This window comes from Dreissena polymorpha, chromosome 10, assembly GCF_020536995.1.
Source record: "Dreissena polymorpha isolate Duluth1 chromosome 10, UMN_Dpol_1.0, whole genome shotgun sequence".
NCBI classification, from domain to species: domain Eukaryota; kingdom Metazoa; phylum Mollusca; class Bivalvia; order Myida; family Dreissenidae; genus Dreissena; species Dreissena polymorpha.
Window position 1 is genome coordinate 137,599 of NC_068364.1, and position 22,888 is coordinate 160,486.

The 22,888-nt window shown below is 36.1% G+C and overlaps 2 protein-coding genes across 2 annotated transcripts in view; both read right to left on the reverse strand.

Moving 5' to 3' along the window:
- The window catches only part of LOC127847832 (lymphocyte antigen 75-like), a 3,234-nt gene extending 730 nt beyond the window's left edge, over positions 1-2,504 (reverse strand). Inside the window, exons 1-2 of the mRNA XM_052380030.1 lie at positions 2,064-2,504; positions 1-168 (exon numbers count right to left, since the gene is read on the reverse strand). The exon at positions 1-168 is cut by the window's left edge and continues 730 nt beyond it. Coding sequence (XP_052235990.1) covers positions 1-168; positions 2,064-2,351 — 456 coding nt within the window. The 5' untranslated portion in view covers positions 2,352-2,504. The remainder of the gene's footprint in view (positions 169-2,063) is intronic.
- Positions 2,505-22,068: 19,564 nt separating this feature from the next.
- LOC127847889 (uncharacterized) lies at positions 22,069-22,638 on the reverse strand. Its single transcript, XM_052380110.1, has one exon. It carries the CDS (start codon positions 22,636-22,638, stop codon positions 22,069-22,071), a length of 570 nt encoding a protein of 189 aa, XP_052236070.1.
- Between the last annotated feature and the right edge of the window lie 250 nt (positions 22,639-22,888).

Sequence of the window (22,888 nt, forward strand, 5' to 3'; positions counted from 1 at the left end):
CCGTAAAAATTGACGTTCGTTATCCGTGTTGTCCTCCACAACGTTGGCGCCGCCGTGCCTAGCTTTGCACAGCTTTTCGGCATCGGCCATGTTCATTTGATCGGTCTGAAGCTGATAACAATGCTGTCCAAAAGGCGTCCAACCGCTAGGACATTCTGGGGTTTCGCTCTGAGGTACAAAAAAGCCATTTAAATGTTTAAATTGCGGCACATTTAAAACAATATAAGACTTGAGCATTTCTCTCGGCATAATACATTTTGTGTTTCAAATTTAAAGTGTTATTTAATTAATGGAATTTCTAACAAGCTGACAGAAATACAAATATAATTAAGGAAGATTAAGTTTCAATCACCTAAGCGACTCTTTTCGTATAAATACAGTCAGTTTAATAAAGGAGTCAGGCAACGCGGGAAGGTTGTGGTAATTTTGTCATTAAGTGTATGCTGATTACCGAGTACATCAAATAGTTACATTATAAAGGGTGGAAGGGACAGCAAAAAACAGTGATATGAGACGTGCTCTGTAAAAAGGTGGTTTAATGCATGTGCGTAAAGTGTCGTCCCTGATTAGCCTGTGCAGTTTGCACATGCTAATCAGGGACGACAATTTCCGCCTTAACTGGATTTTTGTTAAGAAGAGACTATCTTTAAACAAAAAATACCGTACAACCGGAAAGTGGGAAATCTGGGACGACACTTTACATACATGCATTAAACCCCCTTTTCACAGAGCGCGGCTCATATGCATTCAATGCCATGGATTACGTACGAATAATGGAATGCGAATTCTTCTCGGAGTTAAGTAAGCGATAAAATTGATTATGTAAGAGAAGTAATTTGAATCTTTATCACTGAGCTGAATAATGGTTTTCGTTCACACACATATTGATTTCAATCGTTTGACCTTTGCAAGAGAAATTGAGGATCAATCTAAAGGCAATCAATTAGAATCCAATTCATGTATCGGGTACTTAGTTGTTTTGATCTGTTTATAAAACAAACGTAATATGTGGAAAATAAACGTTTTATTTACGATTAGACGAAATAGTACATACGAGTATCCGATTTTCGGGTAAATATACGAGTCAAAGAAATATTCTTTCATCGCGTCATTGTCCGTCTTTGTTTCAATTGAAATGGTGCCTGTAGTCATCAACCCATTCTTAGAATTTACAATAACAACGCATAGACTTAAAGCATTAATAGCAACAAAAAATGCGTCCAGCGTTTGAATATATACACGCTAAAGTATTTTTTTTCATTACAAATAAATTGTTCTAAATGAAGAATTTTGGATGTACACGTGTAAAAGTCCATGTCATATTGATCTATATTTTCTATTAGATTATAACTATTTTAGTAATAATAATTTTCATAATAATCTTTCTATTTAGATATCAAACTAAGAAGTGTTCCGTGAATACGGGCCAAAATATGTGCATGCAAAATCTACTTATATGGTAAGCTAACGTGGACCAAACCAGATCTGTGTGTTCACCTTGTTTACGGAAACACATCTGATTTTCCTTTTTTCGCCTTGTTGATTGTTGGTAAATTTAGAACGTGTTTTTGCTCGGGTCAAGGCGACTCAAACCAGCATGGCCTTAGTCGTTATGCCTTTGATAAAGTCTGTAGCAAACCACACAAACTACGTTTGAAATCCACGGAAAATATTTATTGAAGTCTAACGCGGCGCTTAAATGTTGATTTAATACAATTACTCCAAATAATTGATAATTAGACGGACATAATACATCTTAGAAGGTATAAATATAAAAAGAATCATTAAAAGATTTACCTTAAAAGAAAATCTGATTGCTTTCAGGATAAAACTATCGTGGATTTTTTTCACTTTACAGAGAAAAAATATTTTCCGGTATTACCTAAACAGTCTTTTGTTATATCATCTTAATTTTACTTAGTGTAGAATATTGATAATCTGTTTGTTTTATCAAGTTATAATTTTAAGCGTTTCATTGGTCGTGGTATCCTATTCCATGAACAACTACAATCGTCAAGAAAAATATATATACTTACATACTTTTTGTATGTTTATGTTCTTACCGCTGCTATGTAGCTCCTTTGAAAATACGCAGACTTATCATGGAAGCTGGCACATTTAGGATCTCGGAAACACATGCGCGCGCATCCAATGGCAGCCTGTCCCTTGGGTGAATCCGAAATACTCGGGCAAAGACGTGGCTCTTTGCGGCTAGCATCCACTAATCCAGGTTGTGGCTTGTAGATATAAGAAACCCCTGGCACGTTTGCATCGTTTTGAAAATACGCCGATGTTTGAATCGAGATCCCTGCGTGTAGCAGAACTAAAATTAATTGTGCAAGATTCCTCATTGCAGAACTGATTTAATTTAATTGTGTGGTAAGAAAAAGAATCTCAAAATATCACTTTTGAAAGGATTGGAAATAAGCAAGCTGATATTAGACAATATGCAACTGAAAGTTAAAATTTAATTAATGCGTGTGAGGATCAGTCTGCATTTATAAAATTAAAAGTGTGTTTGTTTATAGCTCAGCACCTTGATACAAATATTCAATAAAACCATATGCAAAATTAAAGTCGTTGTTCATGAAATCTAATTTATAATATCGTATAATATGACAAAAGTTCCAGTAAGCGTTCACAGCGTTTTCCCCCAAAATATATATTTTATCAATACCGTTGCATGCTTTTCATTTGAACAAACGTTTTTAATAAATAATTTAAACATATAGCTGCATTGTAGTTTACTATAGACAATTAAAGGTTGCCAAAAGTTGCTATTATTCCTATGCGGTTGTATGTCGGTTAACCCTCACAAACTTTTCCTGACTGTTTCTTTCAATTGAGGACTTGTTAATAGATTTTCGCCGAAAAGCGTCACAAACGCTGTATACTTTTATTGATTTCGATTGATGATTATCCATAAGCCATAATTTAACCCATTTAAGCCTAGTGGACTCTCCCATCCTTCTAAATTGGATCATTTTATTTCCAAAATTAGGGATGTCTGGTATATTTATTTCTATATTTAGAATATTTCTTACAGAAATTGCTTTAGGCAAACAGCGCAGACCCAGATGAGACGCCGCATCATGCGGCGTCTCATCTGGGTCTACGCTGTTTGCCAAGGCCTTTTTTCTATTCGCTAGGCATAAATGGGTTAAATATTGTTCTTAAGCATGCGTGTTATTATGGTTGTTTCAATAAGAAAATGAATACATATTGTTATATTACCACATGTAGTAATTGTGATTTTACCAAATTGTTATCAAACCCCTTTAAAGTTTGATATGGCAATGTAACCTGTTAACGCTTTAATCAGTGTGAGATATGTCACTACTTTTTTTTTGTGACATATCGATAGTCGTATTTTGTTCATATCAGGGAACATATGGCGGTGCAATACTTTCCTCCTCATTCAGTTATTGACACATTTCATGGTATCCATGGTGTTTGCAATGTCATAAACTTTAGTTAATTCGCATGAACCTTCACGGAGCAACTGCTGATATTACATCGATCCCTGCGCTCCGTTCACTATATATAAATTTAACTTAATCCTTGCGTATCCCACACTGGAACTCAAATATGTGAATCCCACGTTCAACCAAAACCTGTGTATCCCACATGCAACCTTAAGTTTGCAAAAACCAACGTCAACCTCAAAAATAAGTAGTCCGCGTTCAACATCAACCTGTGTATCCCACATTCACCTTTAAAGAGGCATTTTCACAGATTACCCCTATATCTATATATGCTATTTTTCTTAGTAAATAAAATCTAGAAATGAATAACACATTCAACAGCGCGTATGTTCAACCTCTCGTTTGTGTTTGATGGGCACTTTACTAGTAACAAACGGGTAACTTTCATGGGAATGTGACATATTATTACTGAGCGATCCTAAGCTTTGTTTTCTTTGTATGGCATTTAATATATGAGCCTTGTTCTGAGAAATAAATTTAATTATATTTGGAGCTCAACTTCTAACAAATTAAATGCAAGTTATATCACTAAATCTAAATGTAGGGGCTACATTTGAATCGGACGAGGAAATTGTCATATTATTGGTAATTTTTTCAATAAAAGATTGTCTTAAAACTAATGTTATATACTGTGCTTCTGGTTGGATTTAATATACACAATGAAACATAATGTTTCAATAAACAAAATGATATACATAGTGTACGACATTATAATTATCATATTAAGAACTTCAGAAAACAATCACCGTAATCTGTATATTTACGTACTAATTTTCCCCAAAAAACAACTTAGAATACTTTCTGCGATAGGAAGTTACCGTCGATTCTCGTCTTGGCCTCATGTGGCCCCTAAAAGTTGCTGGGCCCGTAGGCTGTTGTCTAATCTGCCTAATGGGTAATGCGGAACGGTATCCGAGGACGAATAGACTGAATATGACCAAATACAGACAATATTGTAGATGGTTCTGCAATTTTTCATTAAATATTATTATACAATGAAAAATACACATTATGTAATGAATATGTTAGCATTGTCTCAAATTATGGTAAACGGACCTTACGGACCATGGACCATACCGCCCAGATCAAACAACCCAGAACGGCGGACTATAATACGGCCCAGGTTTTCGGAATATACGGCCCAGATTTGCGGACTATATATATATATATATATATATATATACGGACCATATGTCTTACGCCATGTAGATTATTTTAATACACGAATTACTACACTGCTTAGTATGCTGTGTAACTATACATCTGTTATAACTTAATCTAAGCGCTGAAGGCAATACAGATTTTCGCTATTGCATAATTTAACACGCAATTATTTTTCAAAATCAATCGCAAATTTGAAATTAACACACGCCATTCAACTTTATAAAGTGTGTGTCATAGCGCACGGGTCCAGTTTTGTGTGCACTTTGTATCATCCTTATTATTTCGAAATAACTAAGACAAAATAAAAACAGCATGCTTTTTGGAAGTTCTGAAAGCATAGAAAGTATGATGAAAATAGTAATGAGAACGTAATATAAAGAAAATTTGCAGTCACCATCATATTAAAGGAATATTTTTTCTAATATCAAATGACTATCTCACCAAGAATATAACTTCAAAATGAAAGTTCCGTGTACAAAACTTTTGATTTTTGACACCATATACAAATTCAAAATATACAATAATCTTCGTATCTTGTATATGGAGGAATAAAAGTATATAAACATTGCTGTTTATGCTTTACTTGTCACCCGAGCAGTTCACACGGTGTCAACAACGCTAACATAAACATAGGTATAAAACACTAATGCGCTTTTAGGCGAAGCTGTTTCAGTTTTCATCTTAGTGACTTTTACATAACGCCAACAGACACGCATGAATATTTTCGAATATTTAATAAGCTGATTCGAGATACAACGTCTGAATTTTTGCTACATCACTGCGTATGTGCTCAATTCAAAGGATGTAACACTGTTCAGTGTAAGGAATTCCGGACTACTCTCTGTATGCTCAAACGACACAAATTGTGGCCCTGTTACAATTACGCGTTACAATCCATCTCGCAGAATTTCACTTTCGCCTCCAAGATGAGAAAACAATCATTAGCGAAATAGTATAGTGTCACGATAAGAGAAAATCGTTTAATCATACCACAATATTTGCCGTTGTCGCATAATTGGTGTATTTCATGTATATTCCTTGTTCGGTGTAACTGAAACATAATATCTGTCTTCATGAAGAAATGCATAAATGGGCATCATATGTCATCGTCAAATTAGACGAGAAAAAATGCACCAAGTTATGGCCCATGGCTGGGTTCACTAATTTGTTATGTCTATTGTAAACACATGCAGCACTGTTAATTTGTGTATATTTTCATGTTAAATGACAGGTGACAGTTAAACAAACGTGGTCTCGCTTAATTATTGGCATATATATGCACAAGATATGTAAGTCACACATAAAGCCATCCCGTATCAGGTAATTCAACTCATGTTAAAGTCAATCATCCAGACAGCCGTCACCCAATTTATTTGTCCATTATTGTATAAATTGGCATCTGCGTTGTATGAAGGAGTCTTACCTAAACGACCGGACATACAAGTCGCATTATTGCTGGCTTTCGCGGGATGGGCCCATTGCGGGCTTCGCATGTATCTTGTATTTGACAAACATTTTGGAAACGTTGTGTTGTGTTAATAAGCAGAAATAAAACGCAAAGAAATCAGAAATGAACTTTGTTGGTTACTGTGTCTTTTCCACGAACAATACGTGATTGTAATTACGTGACACAGTACATTTTATGGAGCCGTGTACCATGGATACGACCGAAGTACGATCACAAGTGCGATCACGTGCCGAAAAAATGAAAACATCACAACCACAACGCGACATGAATTCAGGTCAGTTGTTTAAAACAATTATGGCAAACTTGGAGAGGGAATTTCAAAATTTATAAAGTAGAAAATGAAAGTAAAAAGCGTCATGACAACGACATTTTTAAGAATTGTTTTAAAGAATTTAATGTAGTTAGATGTTAAAAATAATAGTGTTGATAAAAAATTATGTACGAACAAATTTTACAAATATCAAAATCATGCCAATTTTGCATTTATCGGCACATTTTTATAAATAGCGGTGAATTGAGAATATAAAGAGATATTTGAGTTTTACATTATTTTTGTGAGTTATGGAACTCATTAAATTAAAGGTGTACACACAGACAGTATTTAAAGAATTTTTATATATATTTTTGGTATTGTTAGAATATAGGATTATGTACGGACTAGTGGTTTTTTGCATACCAATACATTTTAAATTGTTGGAATGTTTGTAAATTTTCATTAAATTAAAATGTACGAGGAAAAATAAGAGTATTTTAAACAGTTTTTTTTAATTATTTTAATAAAGAAAATTTGTGGATGATTTTATTTATTAATATAGTAGAAAAAACTCGGAGATGATACAAATATTCAAAGAATTTACCTAGTATTTTACATTGGCAGAATTAAGAAATTAGGAATTTAGATTATTTAAGACAGTTTTGTTTATTATTTTAATAAAGAAAATAAGGCGGGTTTTGTTTATAAGAATGATAAAGGAAATTAAAGAGGACGAATAGATAAAATTATTGGAAAATTTAAAAATAGTTTTCCGAATTGTAAAAGAAAGAAAATAGGAAATAAGAAAAAAAATGTTGATTGCGAATATGAATAGGGCAGACACACAAAAAAAAATTATGTAAATATGTATATACGTCATTGTGTTGATGCAAATATATGTAGGATATCGGTAATATTGAAGGTCTTGAGTAATTTTAAGTAAGAATTTAATGCGATCTGACGCGTATAGCGCAGTGAAAATATAACGATATGTACGCATTAAATTTCTAATATAATTGTTTAAGGGTTACAATTATATTTTATGAGCACGGCTGACTGATCAGCGTTCGGACATACCGAGCTCGAGGTTCTGATAACCTTAACGTCCTCATGAGTAAGAGAATTTATCCCTGTGCCATCGAAGCAAATTACGCTATGGACAGAAGATGCGATGTCGCATAAGAATTATTTGAGTAGTTCGATTAGGAGCAAAGACCTGAATTTTGAAGTATACCGATACGTGTTCTTATATTATGAATGCATATATATAAACGTCTGCCTTGTCATATTTGCGCATCTTACAAGTGCACAGGTCAAATATGTCAATAAATCTATGCCCAACGGCAAAACTATAGTGATAAAGATGAGGTTTATGAACAGGTACGTCTATCATTACCCATTACTCTAGGTCAATAAAGTGGCGCGCGCCTGTCAAAAATTTACCGGCCGCACGTGCGTAAAATGATTATGCCTAAGGAGGTACACAAGTCATATTAAGTAAATGGCTTGTCAGATGTCAAACTGTCATGTACTTATCCGAAGTTTGTTTTGAGGAATTGACTAATATTTTTTCGTTGTAAAGAATTTATTTTTTTGAATAAGATATCACAGTAAGTTGTCATGACGATATTTAACAATAACTAAGGGGATATTTATAAATGTTTGCCATGATTTTGAACAACTGATACTTGTATCACTACGACGCAGATAAAAATATCGAGATTTGAAGACAACTCCGAAGAAGAGCGACTTCGCGAGACAACGCCTTCCACAACGAATAGAAGAAACAAACAACATAATTAGAATGGAACATCACGGCGTTTACTCTCAAAGTGAATACCTGGTTCTATCGCTAAAAGAAGACCAACGCCAGAAGATTTCGAAGGACAACAAGTGACGCAACACTGGACACAATACTTGTGACGTTAAACACTATAGAGTAGATGCAGCCGTTCAACTGTTTGACGTGCGTAGATAACGCATTTGGAATGATACTTCCGAGGCCTTAGACATCAAGGAGAACACTGCTATAGTTAATACCTCGTGAGCATTATGGCCAATAGAAGATCTTAATGTCCCAAGAGAAATGAAGACGCTGGAACCAAGAACAAAAGTACAATCAACAACAACAGAAACAACAATGCGATCACAAAGGTTTTAACAGACGTCACAATTGATTAGCAACGCGGTACGCATCAACACCATATCCAGAGATAACATCACGATGGATTCAACAACAGAAACAACGACGTGATGACGGCTGGTTCAGCGACAAAAACAACAGAAACCACGATGACATATCCAGCCTCGATGTGAACCTTGATACGCAGATGAGTGCAACCGACCACGTGCGATTTGCCTACACAGCTTGGCGATAGATAGAGCTTCTTCACGACAGCAATGGTAGATAACATCACCCATGAATCAACATAGACAGAAAACAACAAACCAAGACATCTACATGACCGCAACAGGTACATATTCAACCCGGGCAATACCTACTTCGAATGGACAGCACAGGAGGTCACTAGTCAAACAACGCCTGTAGTGTTACGTGGACAATCGATCAACGTCATTTAACATTGATACATGATATTGTAAGACACTTGTCATTCAGGATTTGATCTTTCTAAAGATTTTAAATCATAAAATATAAAATCTTTCTTTAATGAAAATGAGGTGTGTCGCATAATTGGTGTATTTCATGTATATTCCTTGTTCGGTGTAACTGAAACATAATATCTGTCTTCATGAAGAAATGCATAAATGGGCATCATATGTCATCGTCAAATTAGACGAGAAAAAATGCACCAAGTTATGGCCCATGGCTGGGTTCACTAATTTGTTATGTCTATTGTAAACACATGCAGCACTGTTAATTTGTGTATATTTTCATGTTAAATGACAGGTGACAGTTAAACAAACGTGGTCTCGCTTAATTATTGGCATATATATGCACAAGATATGTAAGTCACACATAAAGCCATCCCGTATCAGGTAATTCAACTCATGTTAAAGTCAATCATCCAGACAGCCGTCACCCAATTTATTTGTCCATTATTGTATAAATTGGCATCTGCGTTGTATGAAGGAGTCTTACCTAAACGACCGGACATACAAGTCGCATTATTGCTGGCTTTCGCGGGATGGGCCCATTGCGGGCTTCGCATGTATCTTGTATTTGACAAACATTTTGGAAACGTTGTGTTGTGTTAATAAGCAGAAATAAAACGCAAAGAAATCAGAAATGAACTTTGTTGGTTACTGTGTCTTTTCCACGAACAATACGTGATTGTAATTACGTGACACCGTACTTGGTCAGCACGTCTGGAAATTATGCCTTAATGTGTGGATAGGCTGCCATTATTAACAAGTATGCTATTTTGAATTCAATTTTGTATCAAAAAGCATTGTTCTTAAATGTGGCATTTTTAATTCGCAATGAGATTTGTAATGACCCTCGTCATGCGAAAATGGGTCTTATTCCATATGCGCCCATCATATAAATAGCCCACTCAGCTATCCCTCCTTCTGGTAAGGAGAAACATAATATATTGAGTGATTTTAAAGCGAACAGCATCGCCTATGGCCTGACTGCGCAAGAGCACATGTTGGGTTTAACAAACGCTTGCCGAAACGCATAAAACACATTTTCGCATGACGGCGCTATTGACGTGTAATTTAAATGTGTCGAAAGAAAACTGCGTTTAAATCAAATATAAACATACGATATATTTCGATAGTGAAGAAAGATACTCATAACAAGGCATATGAGGACACATGTGAAGTGCTCTCCCGTAGTATATTTTTTATTTACTCACACTAATGTGTGGTTGGACAATGCTAACACACATTTCATGCGGTGAATATGCAGCTTACAAGTGAAAAACACAACACAATAGTTTAACTTTTGTTTAATTGTATTTAATTATTTAGAAAAGTAATTTGCTAACTTTATTTCAAAGTCAGCGTATACGCCGACTACATTTTTAAAAGACATTTATTGTTATAAATATATTTAATATAAATTATTTAGTTGTTTTCGGTTTTAGCGATTATAAAGCATTTTCGATGTTGCCTATAGTATGCCTGTAGTAATTGATGAACTGATATCCAACTGTCTATGTATTGAGAACTGTGAATATAAACAAGCTAAACCTTCTACTAACCTTCTACTATTTCGTTGCTAGCACCCGTAAATACAAAAGATCGCCGCTATCTGTTGAGAACAAAAGAACGTTTTCCAGAAATACCCGCTGTAGTAGCATGAACGAGGTTATGAAACAGGTCATTCGTATTATTATTATAAATTGTTTGTTATATTCGGGTTAAGCGATTATGAAACATTTTTTTGTTGTTGTCTATCGTATCGCTGAAGTTATTGTTGAACTTATGTTCAACGTTTTATAAATTGAGAATACAAATAAGCGTCAACTTTTTCCCAAATCTCTCAATTTACGACCTGTACTACGTCATTGAGTTGTATGTGAGAGCGTAACCTAGTGCGTTATTATCGCCCGTAAACTTTCCTTTGTTTATCGACAGGCGCATCTATTAATAGCCTCATATCATGAATGCCAAAACACCCGCGAAAAAGAACCACGTGACCAAATAGGACGCTAAACGCAAATACCATGCGACTACGACTTTTATTATGTAAGAACACTCCGCAATTCCTTTGAAGCCGGGGCCTTGTGATTGCTATTACGTAAAGAATTGACCTCTAACTGAAGTAAGCAAAGTAAACGCAGCACCTAATTTACCCATTCCTTCTATGTGCGAAGGCAGATTGAATTTTACCAATGTCTGGTTTGCCTATTATAACACACATTATAATGCGGTAAATATGCGACTAAAAATTAAAAAACACTATAATTAAACTTTTGTTTTGAATTAAGTTATTTAGAAACCAAAATTCCAAACCTTATTTCAAAACAGCAAGACTACATTTTTTTAGAGAATATTCTTGTTATATTTAAATGTTTTTTTAACAGTTTCAGCGATAATGAAACATATTTTATGTTGTCTATCGTATCCCTGTAATAATTGTTGAACTCGTGGTCAACGTATTATTAATTGAGACCTGTGAATATAAACAAGCGTAACCTTATACTAGTGCGTTATTTTCACCCGGACTCCCCTTTGTTTATCGCCAGCCTCAGATTTATGAATGAGATGAGCGAAAACACTACGTCACGCAGACGCAGCAGAAAGTGGACTATTTTTATAATTCATAAACAATCTCCTCCGCGCCACGTACAATACGATCATTGTTTTTCTATTCTTTTCTATAAAACACCATTCGAAACTATTGCATTTAACACGATATTAATATAATGTTTCCATTTGTGAATAAACATAATTGGAGAATTCAAACCTCTTGCATAAATTATACAACTCTTTCTTCGCGCGTAGTAAGCGGGAATTGGGCTAATCATACATAGGCCGTACCGACCTGAATTTTACACTAAGCACTTTAGACGGTCGCTAAAGCGACCATCTAAAAAGGTACTGACACGTTTGGGTATCCGGAGGGGCGCACCCGGAGTGGTGCTCCACGGAGAGGTGCTTCCTAATTTTAAGGGGGCGGAGAGGTGCCCTCCATCAAATTTGGAGGGGCGGCTAAATTTAATCAATGTATGTATTTGATGTTTATTTAACCCGCAAACGGGTTTATTATTTTGAGCCGTCAAGATCCGTAATAAGTGAAAACAAACAAATCAATTATTGTTTTCAGTTTGCATAAGATTGTATTAAATTGCGTGCTAATTCATGGGCTTTTTGTTTGAACTACGGGAAAATATGAAATAATTCAGCCGCGAAAACTTTTTATATAAGCAGAAAATGGATTTTTTTCTTTGGTCACACACATGCAGTTAAAAAAAGATCCCCTGAATAAACAAATCCTGCACGTTCAATCTGCTCAGGGTGTTCTCCGCCCCCTATTTTTTAGCAGGAGGGCAGTTCTCCGCCAAATAAATACAGTGAGGGGGCTAATATCCGCCCAGTAAAAAATCTTTGAGGTGGCGCCTCTCCGGGGGGCGCCTATCATATAGAATCAAACGTTTGTGTTCATAATTATTTCAATAAAGTTATTCCTATTCTCAGATTTGTACCTTATTCTAATTGTGTCATCAATTATTCATTTAAGCAGTATGCATCACGCAAACATGCACTTTCATGAATGAAATCTATTTTAATAAAATTGGACATTAATACGTATTAAAATTAACACATGGTAACAATGTTTATTAAAATTTCTCACATCACTGAAATATTTTACAAAAAATACACACATGTTTCCATCTTAACAAATAAATGCAAACAACACATGTTTTATCTATGTATCTTTATAAAACACGTTGTTATACCTATTGAATAAATGTTATTAAAATTAAGTAGTCAAACGTATATTTTAAAATGTCAATTGGGGTATAACAGAACAGCACAGAACAATACTTTATTTCTCCCAGGTTTACATAGATACAACGTGGTTAGTGACTCGTATGTTTGCATCTCGAATACGCCCCATATATGACATTTACTGATTGATGTTTTCTATTACAGTTGTTGAGAATCGACCATAATTGATTAACACGTCCGTAATTTCCAATTAAAGGGGCCTTTTCACGTTTTGGTAAATTGACAAAATAAAAAAAGTTGTTTCAGATTCGCAAATTTTCGTTGTAGTTATGATATTTGTTAGGAAATAGTAATACTGAACATTAACCATGCTCTTAAATTTCCAGTTTACGCAGCATATGGCGATTTGAAAACCTGAAAAATTTTAAGCGTTGCAACGCGAAACGATTGAATAATTTGGAAAGTTCTGTTGTTGTCGTTATATTTTGCGAAACTATGATGATTGCTTATTTGAAGTAAAACATACATCCTTTTTTAGCATGAGCACGGATGGCTGAGTGGTCTCAGGGGTTACTTTTTACTCCAGGACTCCATGGGTCAGTGGTTCGAGCCATGTTGAGGGGTACTATTTTTAAATTGTATTCTTGTTTGTTTTTTTTTTCTTGAGATTTTTAGGTCCAAATTTAGATGTAACTTTATCAATATAAAGCATTTTGTGACAAACTTCGATAAATGCCAAAATCTGTGAAAAGGCCCCTTTAAAGGTAAAGTGCGACAATCGTTATTATTGTAGACTTATGTTTGCATCTCGAGTACGCCCAATTTATGACATATATTGTTTGATGTTAACAATTACACTAATGGATAATTGATGGCATTAAATGATGAAATAATAGGACAGTTGCCGTTTAATGCCACTTCATTTTATATTTAATATTTTCTCACAATCATGAATGAACATGAAGTACTTATTCAAAGACATGTTCCGTATGGTTCTCAAATGTTCAAATCTAAACAAGTATGCAGTCACTTTAAAATTTAAACAAGTATGTTGTCATTAATGTCATTATATACAGCCACTTTAAAGCGGGTATATACGATTTTGTCAAATATTTATGAATTTATATAAAATGTGTAAAAAATTATTATATTTATATTTCAACTTAAATTAAAATAAAAGTTAAGAAGAACATGTGTCGAAAAATGCGAAATAAGCCAGATATTTAATTCTGAAATTGAAAACGGCTGTACAGTCGAATTCGCCAGCATGTATACCATACATGTACGATGTGAATCTAAACTTAGTTTAACGGTTTATTTGAATTCCTGCAACGATATCTATTCATACGACACACGAACACTAACTCCGATCCTAATACAAAGACGAATGCTTCGGTTATTGTAGGAAAATATGTACGTCACAATCGGCTCGGGGCGCTAATTTGTCTTTGCTGCATTTTATGAAATTCGGCTTTAATGTATAATTTTTCTTCCCCATTGTATGTTATTGTAACATATTTTATCAATATATTACAATTAAACACATATAAAAAATCGTATATACCCACTTTAATAGTTTAATTAATTAATTGATGCAGTTGTAGTGCCGGTGCCCAGCTCACAAAACACGCACATGCCTCATGATTGGGAACCAGCGGCCAATCAGAAGAGAGCTTACTAAAAGCACGAGTTTTTACGCTCTTTTCGTGCACGAGGTTGATGTGTGTAGATGTGTTTCCCTATGTGAGTATGGCCAAGAGAAATGGTGAGCCTGTGACTGACTATGTTAGCCTGTGACTGTGTCATAATACGTGTTTCTCTGGAGAGCCATTCCCAGAAGGTATAAGTGCCATTCCGTGACGTGTACCCGACGAGCCGACGAGTGTAGCCGACGAGCAGACGAGTTAAGCCGACGAGTTTCCCTCGAAGACGACGAGGACGTTTGGTGCCATCCTGACGAGGATTCTAGTCGATATCAACGTGAGTATTATATTAAGTGTCGTTGCAAGTGATTGTTGTTGTTGTAGTAAAACCCACGAAAAGCTAACCGTGATAAAAAAAACAATATTGAAAAAAGCGGAACACAAATGAATATGATCTGTGCCGTATAGTTCGCACCGCAAAGCGCTGTTATACTTTATATTTTGTATCTCCAAGAACGAAAAAATATATAAGAAAACCACGATGAACGCCTCCAACGTTCATTCAGTCTTTTTTGTTGTATACGTCGTTATTATAGTCATAACCTGTCTTTAGCTGCACCGGAGTTCCCGCGTTAGAAAAGAGTATGCAAGAAAAAAACGAAGGTACAATCTGGGCTACGTGTAAATAAATCTACTCCGAAGTCAACGAACGAGGTAAGATTGGCGATTGTTTTGCATTACATTATATCCACGAAGAATCGCTTTAGCAAAATTGTTGTTTATAGCGTATTTCATTGAGAATACATATCGGATGTGTTCAGTTCGGACGAATGCGAGTCAACTCGTACCAAAGTCAACACGTACCCTAGTCAACTCGTACCCGATTTGGTTAACTCGTTCTTTTAGCTTGGCATTATCCCCTCTTTTGTTCCGCGGATCATGTACAATTGTGTATAGGAACAGAACTATAATATGCCATAAATAAGGCAAAGCCTCAAAGCGTGTTCGATTAATGTTTAATAGAAGAAACTAACAAACAACTTAAATAAAGATAATATTTAAATTATTACAGGGCCATTGTTGGACTTTTTAAAGTGGTCAGGCTTTAAGTGCCGGATGCATGCGATCGCCTTTGGCGTGAAGCTACTAGGGGTGGGGTCGGGACATGCCCCTCCCCGCCCCCCCCCCCCCCTATACATATAGGCTAAATCGTGACATCTGGGAGGTTTTTTTTTTATGCCAAAGTGCACGATATTACCAAGTTACACGACGCTGCTCCAGGCTCCATATTATTTGCAAATGTGATAAACTAGGGAAACAAGTTTGAAAATAGTTTGTTAATTTGCTAACTTGCAGTACTGTAACACCTTTACAATTTTCCAAATAAAAAGCTTCGCCTTTCTCCTCGAGCAATGAGCTCCTCTTCAATTTTAATTAAGTCAAGAGCGTCCGTTCTTTGCTTATGAATGTGCAAAGTCATAAGGTTATCAAGTCTAGTTTGGGACATTGTGCTTCTCAGATATGTCTTAATTCTCCGAAGCGCAGAAAACGTCCTTTCGATTGTGGCATTTGTAGCTTGCATTGTCGATCAGATTGGTACAAGTGCCGCAACATTTAAGTAGATCACCCGCAATGTCGGTGGAAGCTTGTGCATATAGTCAAGTACATGTGACAGTCGGATCTGATCATTGTGTTGTTTAGAAAAGAGTGTTTTCAATGTCTCCAATTGAACTTTCAGCGTGTCCTTGTTTATGTCATCTGAATAATATTCAGTCACAAAGAGACTCTTCACTGCAATGTTCGTAGCTATTCGATGCAGCCCTGACAATAAAGTCTAATACATTTCTGAGTACTTTAAGTCCTGGTTGATCCAACCTGTCCTGGACACAATGTATAACCAGATCAAGAGCTTCAAAGTAGGTGTGTCTGTAGTGGTCAGCTAAGGAATCTGGGAAAAAATGTTCGGCATCTCCCAACTGAAACCGTTTGGGTACTTATCGTTTTCTTGGCATCAATGGTTCATTGACATCCAGATTGTCAGCCTTTTGGTTCACATCATCTAAGAACTGAGTAGAAATGAGAAGGATGGATTTATAAAAAGATAGGTATGTCACAAATGGGCTTTTCCGCAGTTTTATATTTTGTTCAGAGGGACACCATGATATAGCCCATCTTTCGTTTTTTTTATGCTCCCCCAAAATTTATAATGGGGGGGGAGCATATAGCCCCCGCTTCGTCTGTCCGTCCGTGCCTCCGTGTGTCCGTCCGTGCACAATTTTTGTCCGGGCTATTTCTCAGCAACTAATGACCGGAGTTATGGCCCTTTGAAATTTTCTATAAAAAAATTATTGTCCCCCCAACCACTTAGCCCTCAAGACGTTTCCTTTTATCTGAATATAAAGTGCAATATTGTGACAAAAAAACCTTTGGGGAGCATCACCTGTCTCCTACAGTTTCTTGTTATCCCCGCCAAATTTTTTTTTGGAGGGGATATAAGAAATTGGTCCTGTCCGTCGGTCCGTCCGGCTGAAACTTTGTCCGGAGCATAACTCAATCTATTGCAGTGACCAAGAACCATAACTCTATCTACCTTAGTTTTTGAATTATCTTCCCTTTAATATAACTTTATATTAAATTTTTGTCCAGAGCATAACTATAAATATACTAAACGGATTAACTTGAAACTTGAAATATAAACAGATGGCAACTAGGAGAAGTGCAGTGACCAAGAACCACAACTCTATTTGCCTTAGATTTTGAATTATCTCCCCTATTATATAATTTTAAAGTAAATTTTTGTCCGGAGCATAACTCTACATCTACTGAAGGGATTTACTTGAAACTTGAAATTAACAGATGGCAACTAGGAGAAGTGCAGTGACCAAGAACCTCAACTTTATCTACCTTAGTTTTTGAATTATCTCCCCTTTTATATAATATTAAAGTAAATTTTTGTCCGGAGCATAACTCTAAATCTACTGAAGGGATTTACTTGAAACTTGAAATATAAACATATGGCAAGTAGGCAGTGTTCTGCCGTGAATTTTTACTGTTTGGGACAGGGACCCTTAGGGTTAAAAAAGTGGGGACAAAAAGGAAAAATATGGGGACAGAGAAATATATTTGTAGCAGAAATTAATTTTCACAAACTAATTTTATTTTACTTGCACTCTTAAATTTGCTTGTTTGCTTCTTACAGCAAGTCCACTGGACGTAACATTCTAATTCAACCAGGAATATTTTAAAAACTTTTTAAAACTGTCAAACAATAGTTTACATATTCACAAAACTTTCAACAGATTTATGGTCATTGAACTCAGCATTGCGTGTCAAAGTTCTTGTTTGGTAATTAGAATTACTGATAGTAAAGGCGTTTTTTGTGCTTTATGCACAAAGTGTATGTCATTTTGTTGTTGTCAAACAGTGACCAAGACAATTTTCGAAGCCAATTTGCTTGGAATGCATGTTTAGGGCCAGGGTAGACTTTTTTGTCATTGCTAAACGATGTTGGGACTTGGAAAGACTCTGTTGGGTTGTTGTTATTATTATCTTCATATTTTCTAATTTTACTTGCCAGAGGAAAAAAACTAAAATGGATTTTGTTTTCTTCGGCCGGTCACTTTCCGCCATTTTGATTGTTATAATCTCAACTTACCAATGCAATTAAGTGTTCTTAAAGTAAATTTACCATTGGCTGCAAAATGACGTCACGTCCAATGAAATAATTCGTTTTGATTACACACTCAATCGATTACTTTACGTACTTACCAATTGAATTGATTAGTTTTTATTACTAATTCCTGTGCGCTCGCGGACCCATATACAGAAAACGGGTGGGGACAAATCTTTTATTTTTGCGCCAATGATGCAAGGGCGCATCCACAGCAGAACACTGAGTAGGAGAAGTGCAGTGACTAAGAACCATAACTCTATCTACCTTAGTTTTTGATTTATCTCCCCTTTTATATAATTTTAAAGAAAATTTTTGTCCGGAGCATAACTATAAATCTACTGAAGGGATTTACTTGAAACTTGAAACTTAAACAGATGGCAAGTAGGAGAGTGCAGAGACTAAGAACCATCACTCTATCTACCTTATTGCTTGAATTATATCCCTTTATTTAATTTCAAAGTAAATTTTTGTCCGAGCATAATGAATTATCTCCCTTTATTTTACAAATATTATTCTACTCTCTAAAACAAATGTTGTCATACAAGCAAACACATTTCGGCGGGGATTTGGCACTACTGTGACAAGCTCTTGTTTATAATTTATTACCATTGTCACTAGATGTTTCTACTGTTGTCTGGCTTCAGCATTTAGTCACCTGACCTAGCAACCCTTGCACTACCATCTCCTTCACAATAGAATCTGAAAATGTAACTATTTCTATATATTGTAACAAGCCGAGCGGTTCTTCTTTTTCTTTTCCTTAACGCAATGTGATAGCGGGCCTACTCTTGGTGTCAAACCAACTTTTCTTTCATTAAGTTGTATTTAAACATTTTAAATAAAATGGACTCTGTTAAAATAAACTGAAGCTAATAGCCTGAGTCATTTAATGACTCTCAAATAATAAGTATAATAAACAACCAAATAAAGTTCAACAAATTTTTATTCTTAACTAACTTGCATCAATAGTACATCAATGCATTCAACAATTTATCATAAATAATACAATTCTCAAACTCACATTTACAATGCTCAATCAATCTTAAAACTGTAGGATTAAATATCCCTATACGTTAGTCTTAAATCTTATTCAAAAACTCTATTATATGCAAAAATATGAATAATGTTTCTAACTTACTTTTAATGAAAATGCCTAAAAATAATATTTATTAGAGAAAAATTTAGTAATAAGAATGTGCCTTTAATTCCAAAAAAATCAGAGTCCCTGACTGTGAAATTAACAGGGTTTATATACTAGGGCTCCGAGCAGGTCCGAGCCTTGCGCGGTCATAACATTAATCCGAGCAATAACTCAACCGCGCACCATCCGCGCGTCTTCCGAGCGTAACCGATCACCTCAAAATAAACAGAGTTACCGCCTAAAGTTTAAACAGTAAAAACTTTATTAAAAAGGACTGGAAATGTTTCTTTAAGTATAATAATAAGGTTTAGAACATATAAATACACATGACTGTAATTATTTGATAAAAATCAAACCTCCGCATGATGAAGAAATGTACTGCGAAAATAAAAAGGTAAACCGTCTGCTGACAAGTTTGACAGAGGTCGTCAATGTACACTACCCATAATTCAACAAAAGGTCAAAAGTCACTTCCTTTAAATATGGCGTCTATCCAAACATTTGATTGTAGTGACCAACAAAAATGGATTGTACACGGATATGAACCATACAAACGGTAAATTAAGCATAGTAGATGTTGATAATAAGATGTTTAGTTTTGAATGCAATAAGAAATAACACTTGACATAGAGTTAAAATGTAAAACATGGTCATAAAAACAAACATGTTCTCGTGACCTATTTAATAAAAATGTCAACATGGGGTCATGACATTACCCCCTCCTTAACATTAAAGGTCCCTCTTTAATGCCTAAAAAACTTTTAAACTCATGGTTACACACACATACATGTATAACAATCTTTAAACTTTAACAACAAAGTTCAACATCTTTAAAATATTTACAAAATGTCAGCACCAACTTTGTGCACTTAAAAAAACTGGATTTTCCTTTAAGCATCTTTAAATTCACAATACAATTATAATACTTATTATCTTCTAGATATAAAGGAGATCATTTATTACTGCACAGGATACACATACATTAGATATTAGTGTAGTATATAGCAATGTCTGTGATAAAATTTACAAAGTTAAGTTTCATTATTATAAATTACTGTGATACCATTTAGATATTTAATTGTGCCTTACACTGACTGTGATAAAACTATAAACTATGTGATAAATGTTCATTAACATCATTTTATAATCTTCTATTTTCTGTGCAATGGACTGCGATCCCAGCGGTGGCAGTGGTTGCTGTTCTCCATGTGCCACTGTGGCCGCCTGTTTTCTTTATGGTCCTGATGACGACCGCGCTCCCTGATTCCTTCTTCTACTCTCCGATGTGGGGCCTCTGTCTGCATTGTAGGCTGTGTCACGGGAACGGCATGAGGCATCTGGACAGGCTGTGCACGCATAGATGTGATGGCTCCCGCAAGATTGACCATGGTCATGGCCAACTGCTGGTTTGTGGTGCCCTGTGTCTCGAGCTGGCCTTTAATACCTTGCAGCATGCCCTTAATGCTTTCCATCTCCTTCATTATTTGGCGACAGCCTTCACACGAGGTGTTGCTTGAAGAGGATGATGACGATGAGGAGGAGGCATCTGATTTGTTCCCCTTCAGCTGTCTGCACTCCTCGATAGTTGGAAGGCTGTCCAGGATTGCTGGAGATGGTGCTGCGTTGTGTACTAAAGATGGCGTACTCGCCTTTGGCCTTGGTGTTTCCAGCCTTGCTTCTGATGTTTCAGGGGTGTAAGGTCCTGGCGTACATGGCTGTGCCTCTATCATGTTGTCCAGAAAGTCCAATCCGTCAGGGAAGGTGATTTCCACTGCCCGTGACAGCGTGTCTTCAGCCACTGGAGCAACATCCCTAGGTCCCACGGTGTATGGGTTTGGATTCTTTATTAGATAGCTTTCACTATCCTCGACCCCCTTCTCTCGTAACAACATCCTGTGCCGAGGAAAATTTTTGGCATGCCGCTGCAGATCCTCAAACTGGTAGCAGCGAAACAGGCACAGCTTGCAATGGAAAGGCACCTGATCCAGTGAAAGGTGCAGGCGTAGAAAATGGTCCATGATCCGGTACCGGGGACCAACTCTCTCCTCACCAGTCACATGGTAGCAGCGCAGACACTGGTACCGTTTCCTGTCGCTCCAGCCGTGGCCAGACTTCGTCTGCTCTTCCATGATTCTAAAACAGAAGATTGAATTTACTTTTACCAACTTGTACTAGCGTTTTGCATTAAATCTGTTACATATGCAGTATCTGGACAGAATAGTTGCTCGCTCTTTAAGTCCTTTCTTTTCTCTCTCTCTCTCTCTCTGTACTCCTTGCAATTTTCTCACCCCGTTTGCACCAGCAAACATCCTGTCGACTACTCCTTATAATATTAATGCCCAAACTGTATCACTCTCATACTGCTCTCCGCCATACTGTTCTTTTCCCCAAGCATATACAATTTCCCTATTTATCTCGCCAAACATCATTGTATCACAGGATTCTTGTTCTTCTACTTTTCACATGTGCCTTCATAACAGCTTCACATTAGTTATATTTTAAAGTACTGGTCCCATATATGCAAATTATAACATCTGATTGAGCATTGTTTACAGCGGTTAAACACATTATTAATGGCGCAATAACACAGTATAGTTGCAGCAAATACATATCTCCTGAAGTACACATAAAAATATGAAGTGATATTTCCATTACAAACTGACATTTATTAACATCTTCATGTAATTGTGAAGGAACTTCATCGTACATGACATCCGTAAAACAGCAATTTGAACACCAAAACAAACAAAACTTGTACTTTACATCGCATCTGTAAACTTGCATGAAATTTGTAGAACCAATATCTAGCAATCATCTATATACAGTACAAAATGTCAAGTATTTGAACATCAAATTGTCATGAACTTTCAAAATCACATTATTCCTTATTCATCTTGAGTTTTCTTCTTTCAGTTTGCAGCCACTTTGGTGCGTTGGTGCCCTCATACGGCTTCAACTTGTTGTGATTGACTACTTTTTCTTTTCCATGGCGATCCAACTGTATTCTGAAGTTGACGTTGGACAGCGACTGCTTTACAACAAAAGGGCCTTCGTAAGACATCTCCAGGTTATGTGTAATCCCAGGTTTCCTTGACTCTTCAAAAAACCATATAAAGTCTCCAGGCTCGTATGAATGCACACATTGTCTTTTGTCATACATTTCTTTCTGTCTCTTTGTTGCTACAGATAAATGTTCCCTTGCCACCTGGTGGGCGTGGTGCATCTTTTCTTTAAGTGCTGCAACGTAGTCAACATACGACGTGGTTTCTTCACTGCTGGAGTTCCTGCTGAATACCAGCTCTGACGGGAGTCTCACTTCTCTTCCCATCATCAAAAGGTTTGGTGTCATGCCAGTTGATTCATGGGGTGTCGACCGGTAGGCTGCAGCTAGACATCCTAAGTTTTTGTCCCACTGGTCCTGCTCACCACAGAGGTATGCCTTGATCATTCTTACCAGAGTTCTGTTGAACCTTTCTGCCTGTCCGTTGCACTTGGGGTTCTTAGGGCTGGTTCGTATCTTCTTTATCTCGAGAATTTTGCATAACTCTCTGAAAACTGAACTTTCGTAGTTCCTACCCTGGTCGCTAAGTATTGATAACGGACATCCCCACCTAGCAATGAAATCATTGAGAATCCTTGATGCACAAGTTTCTGCTGTTTGATCAGGAACAGTTAAAATTTCTACATACTTAGAGAAG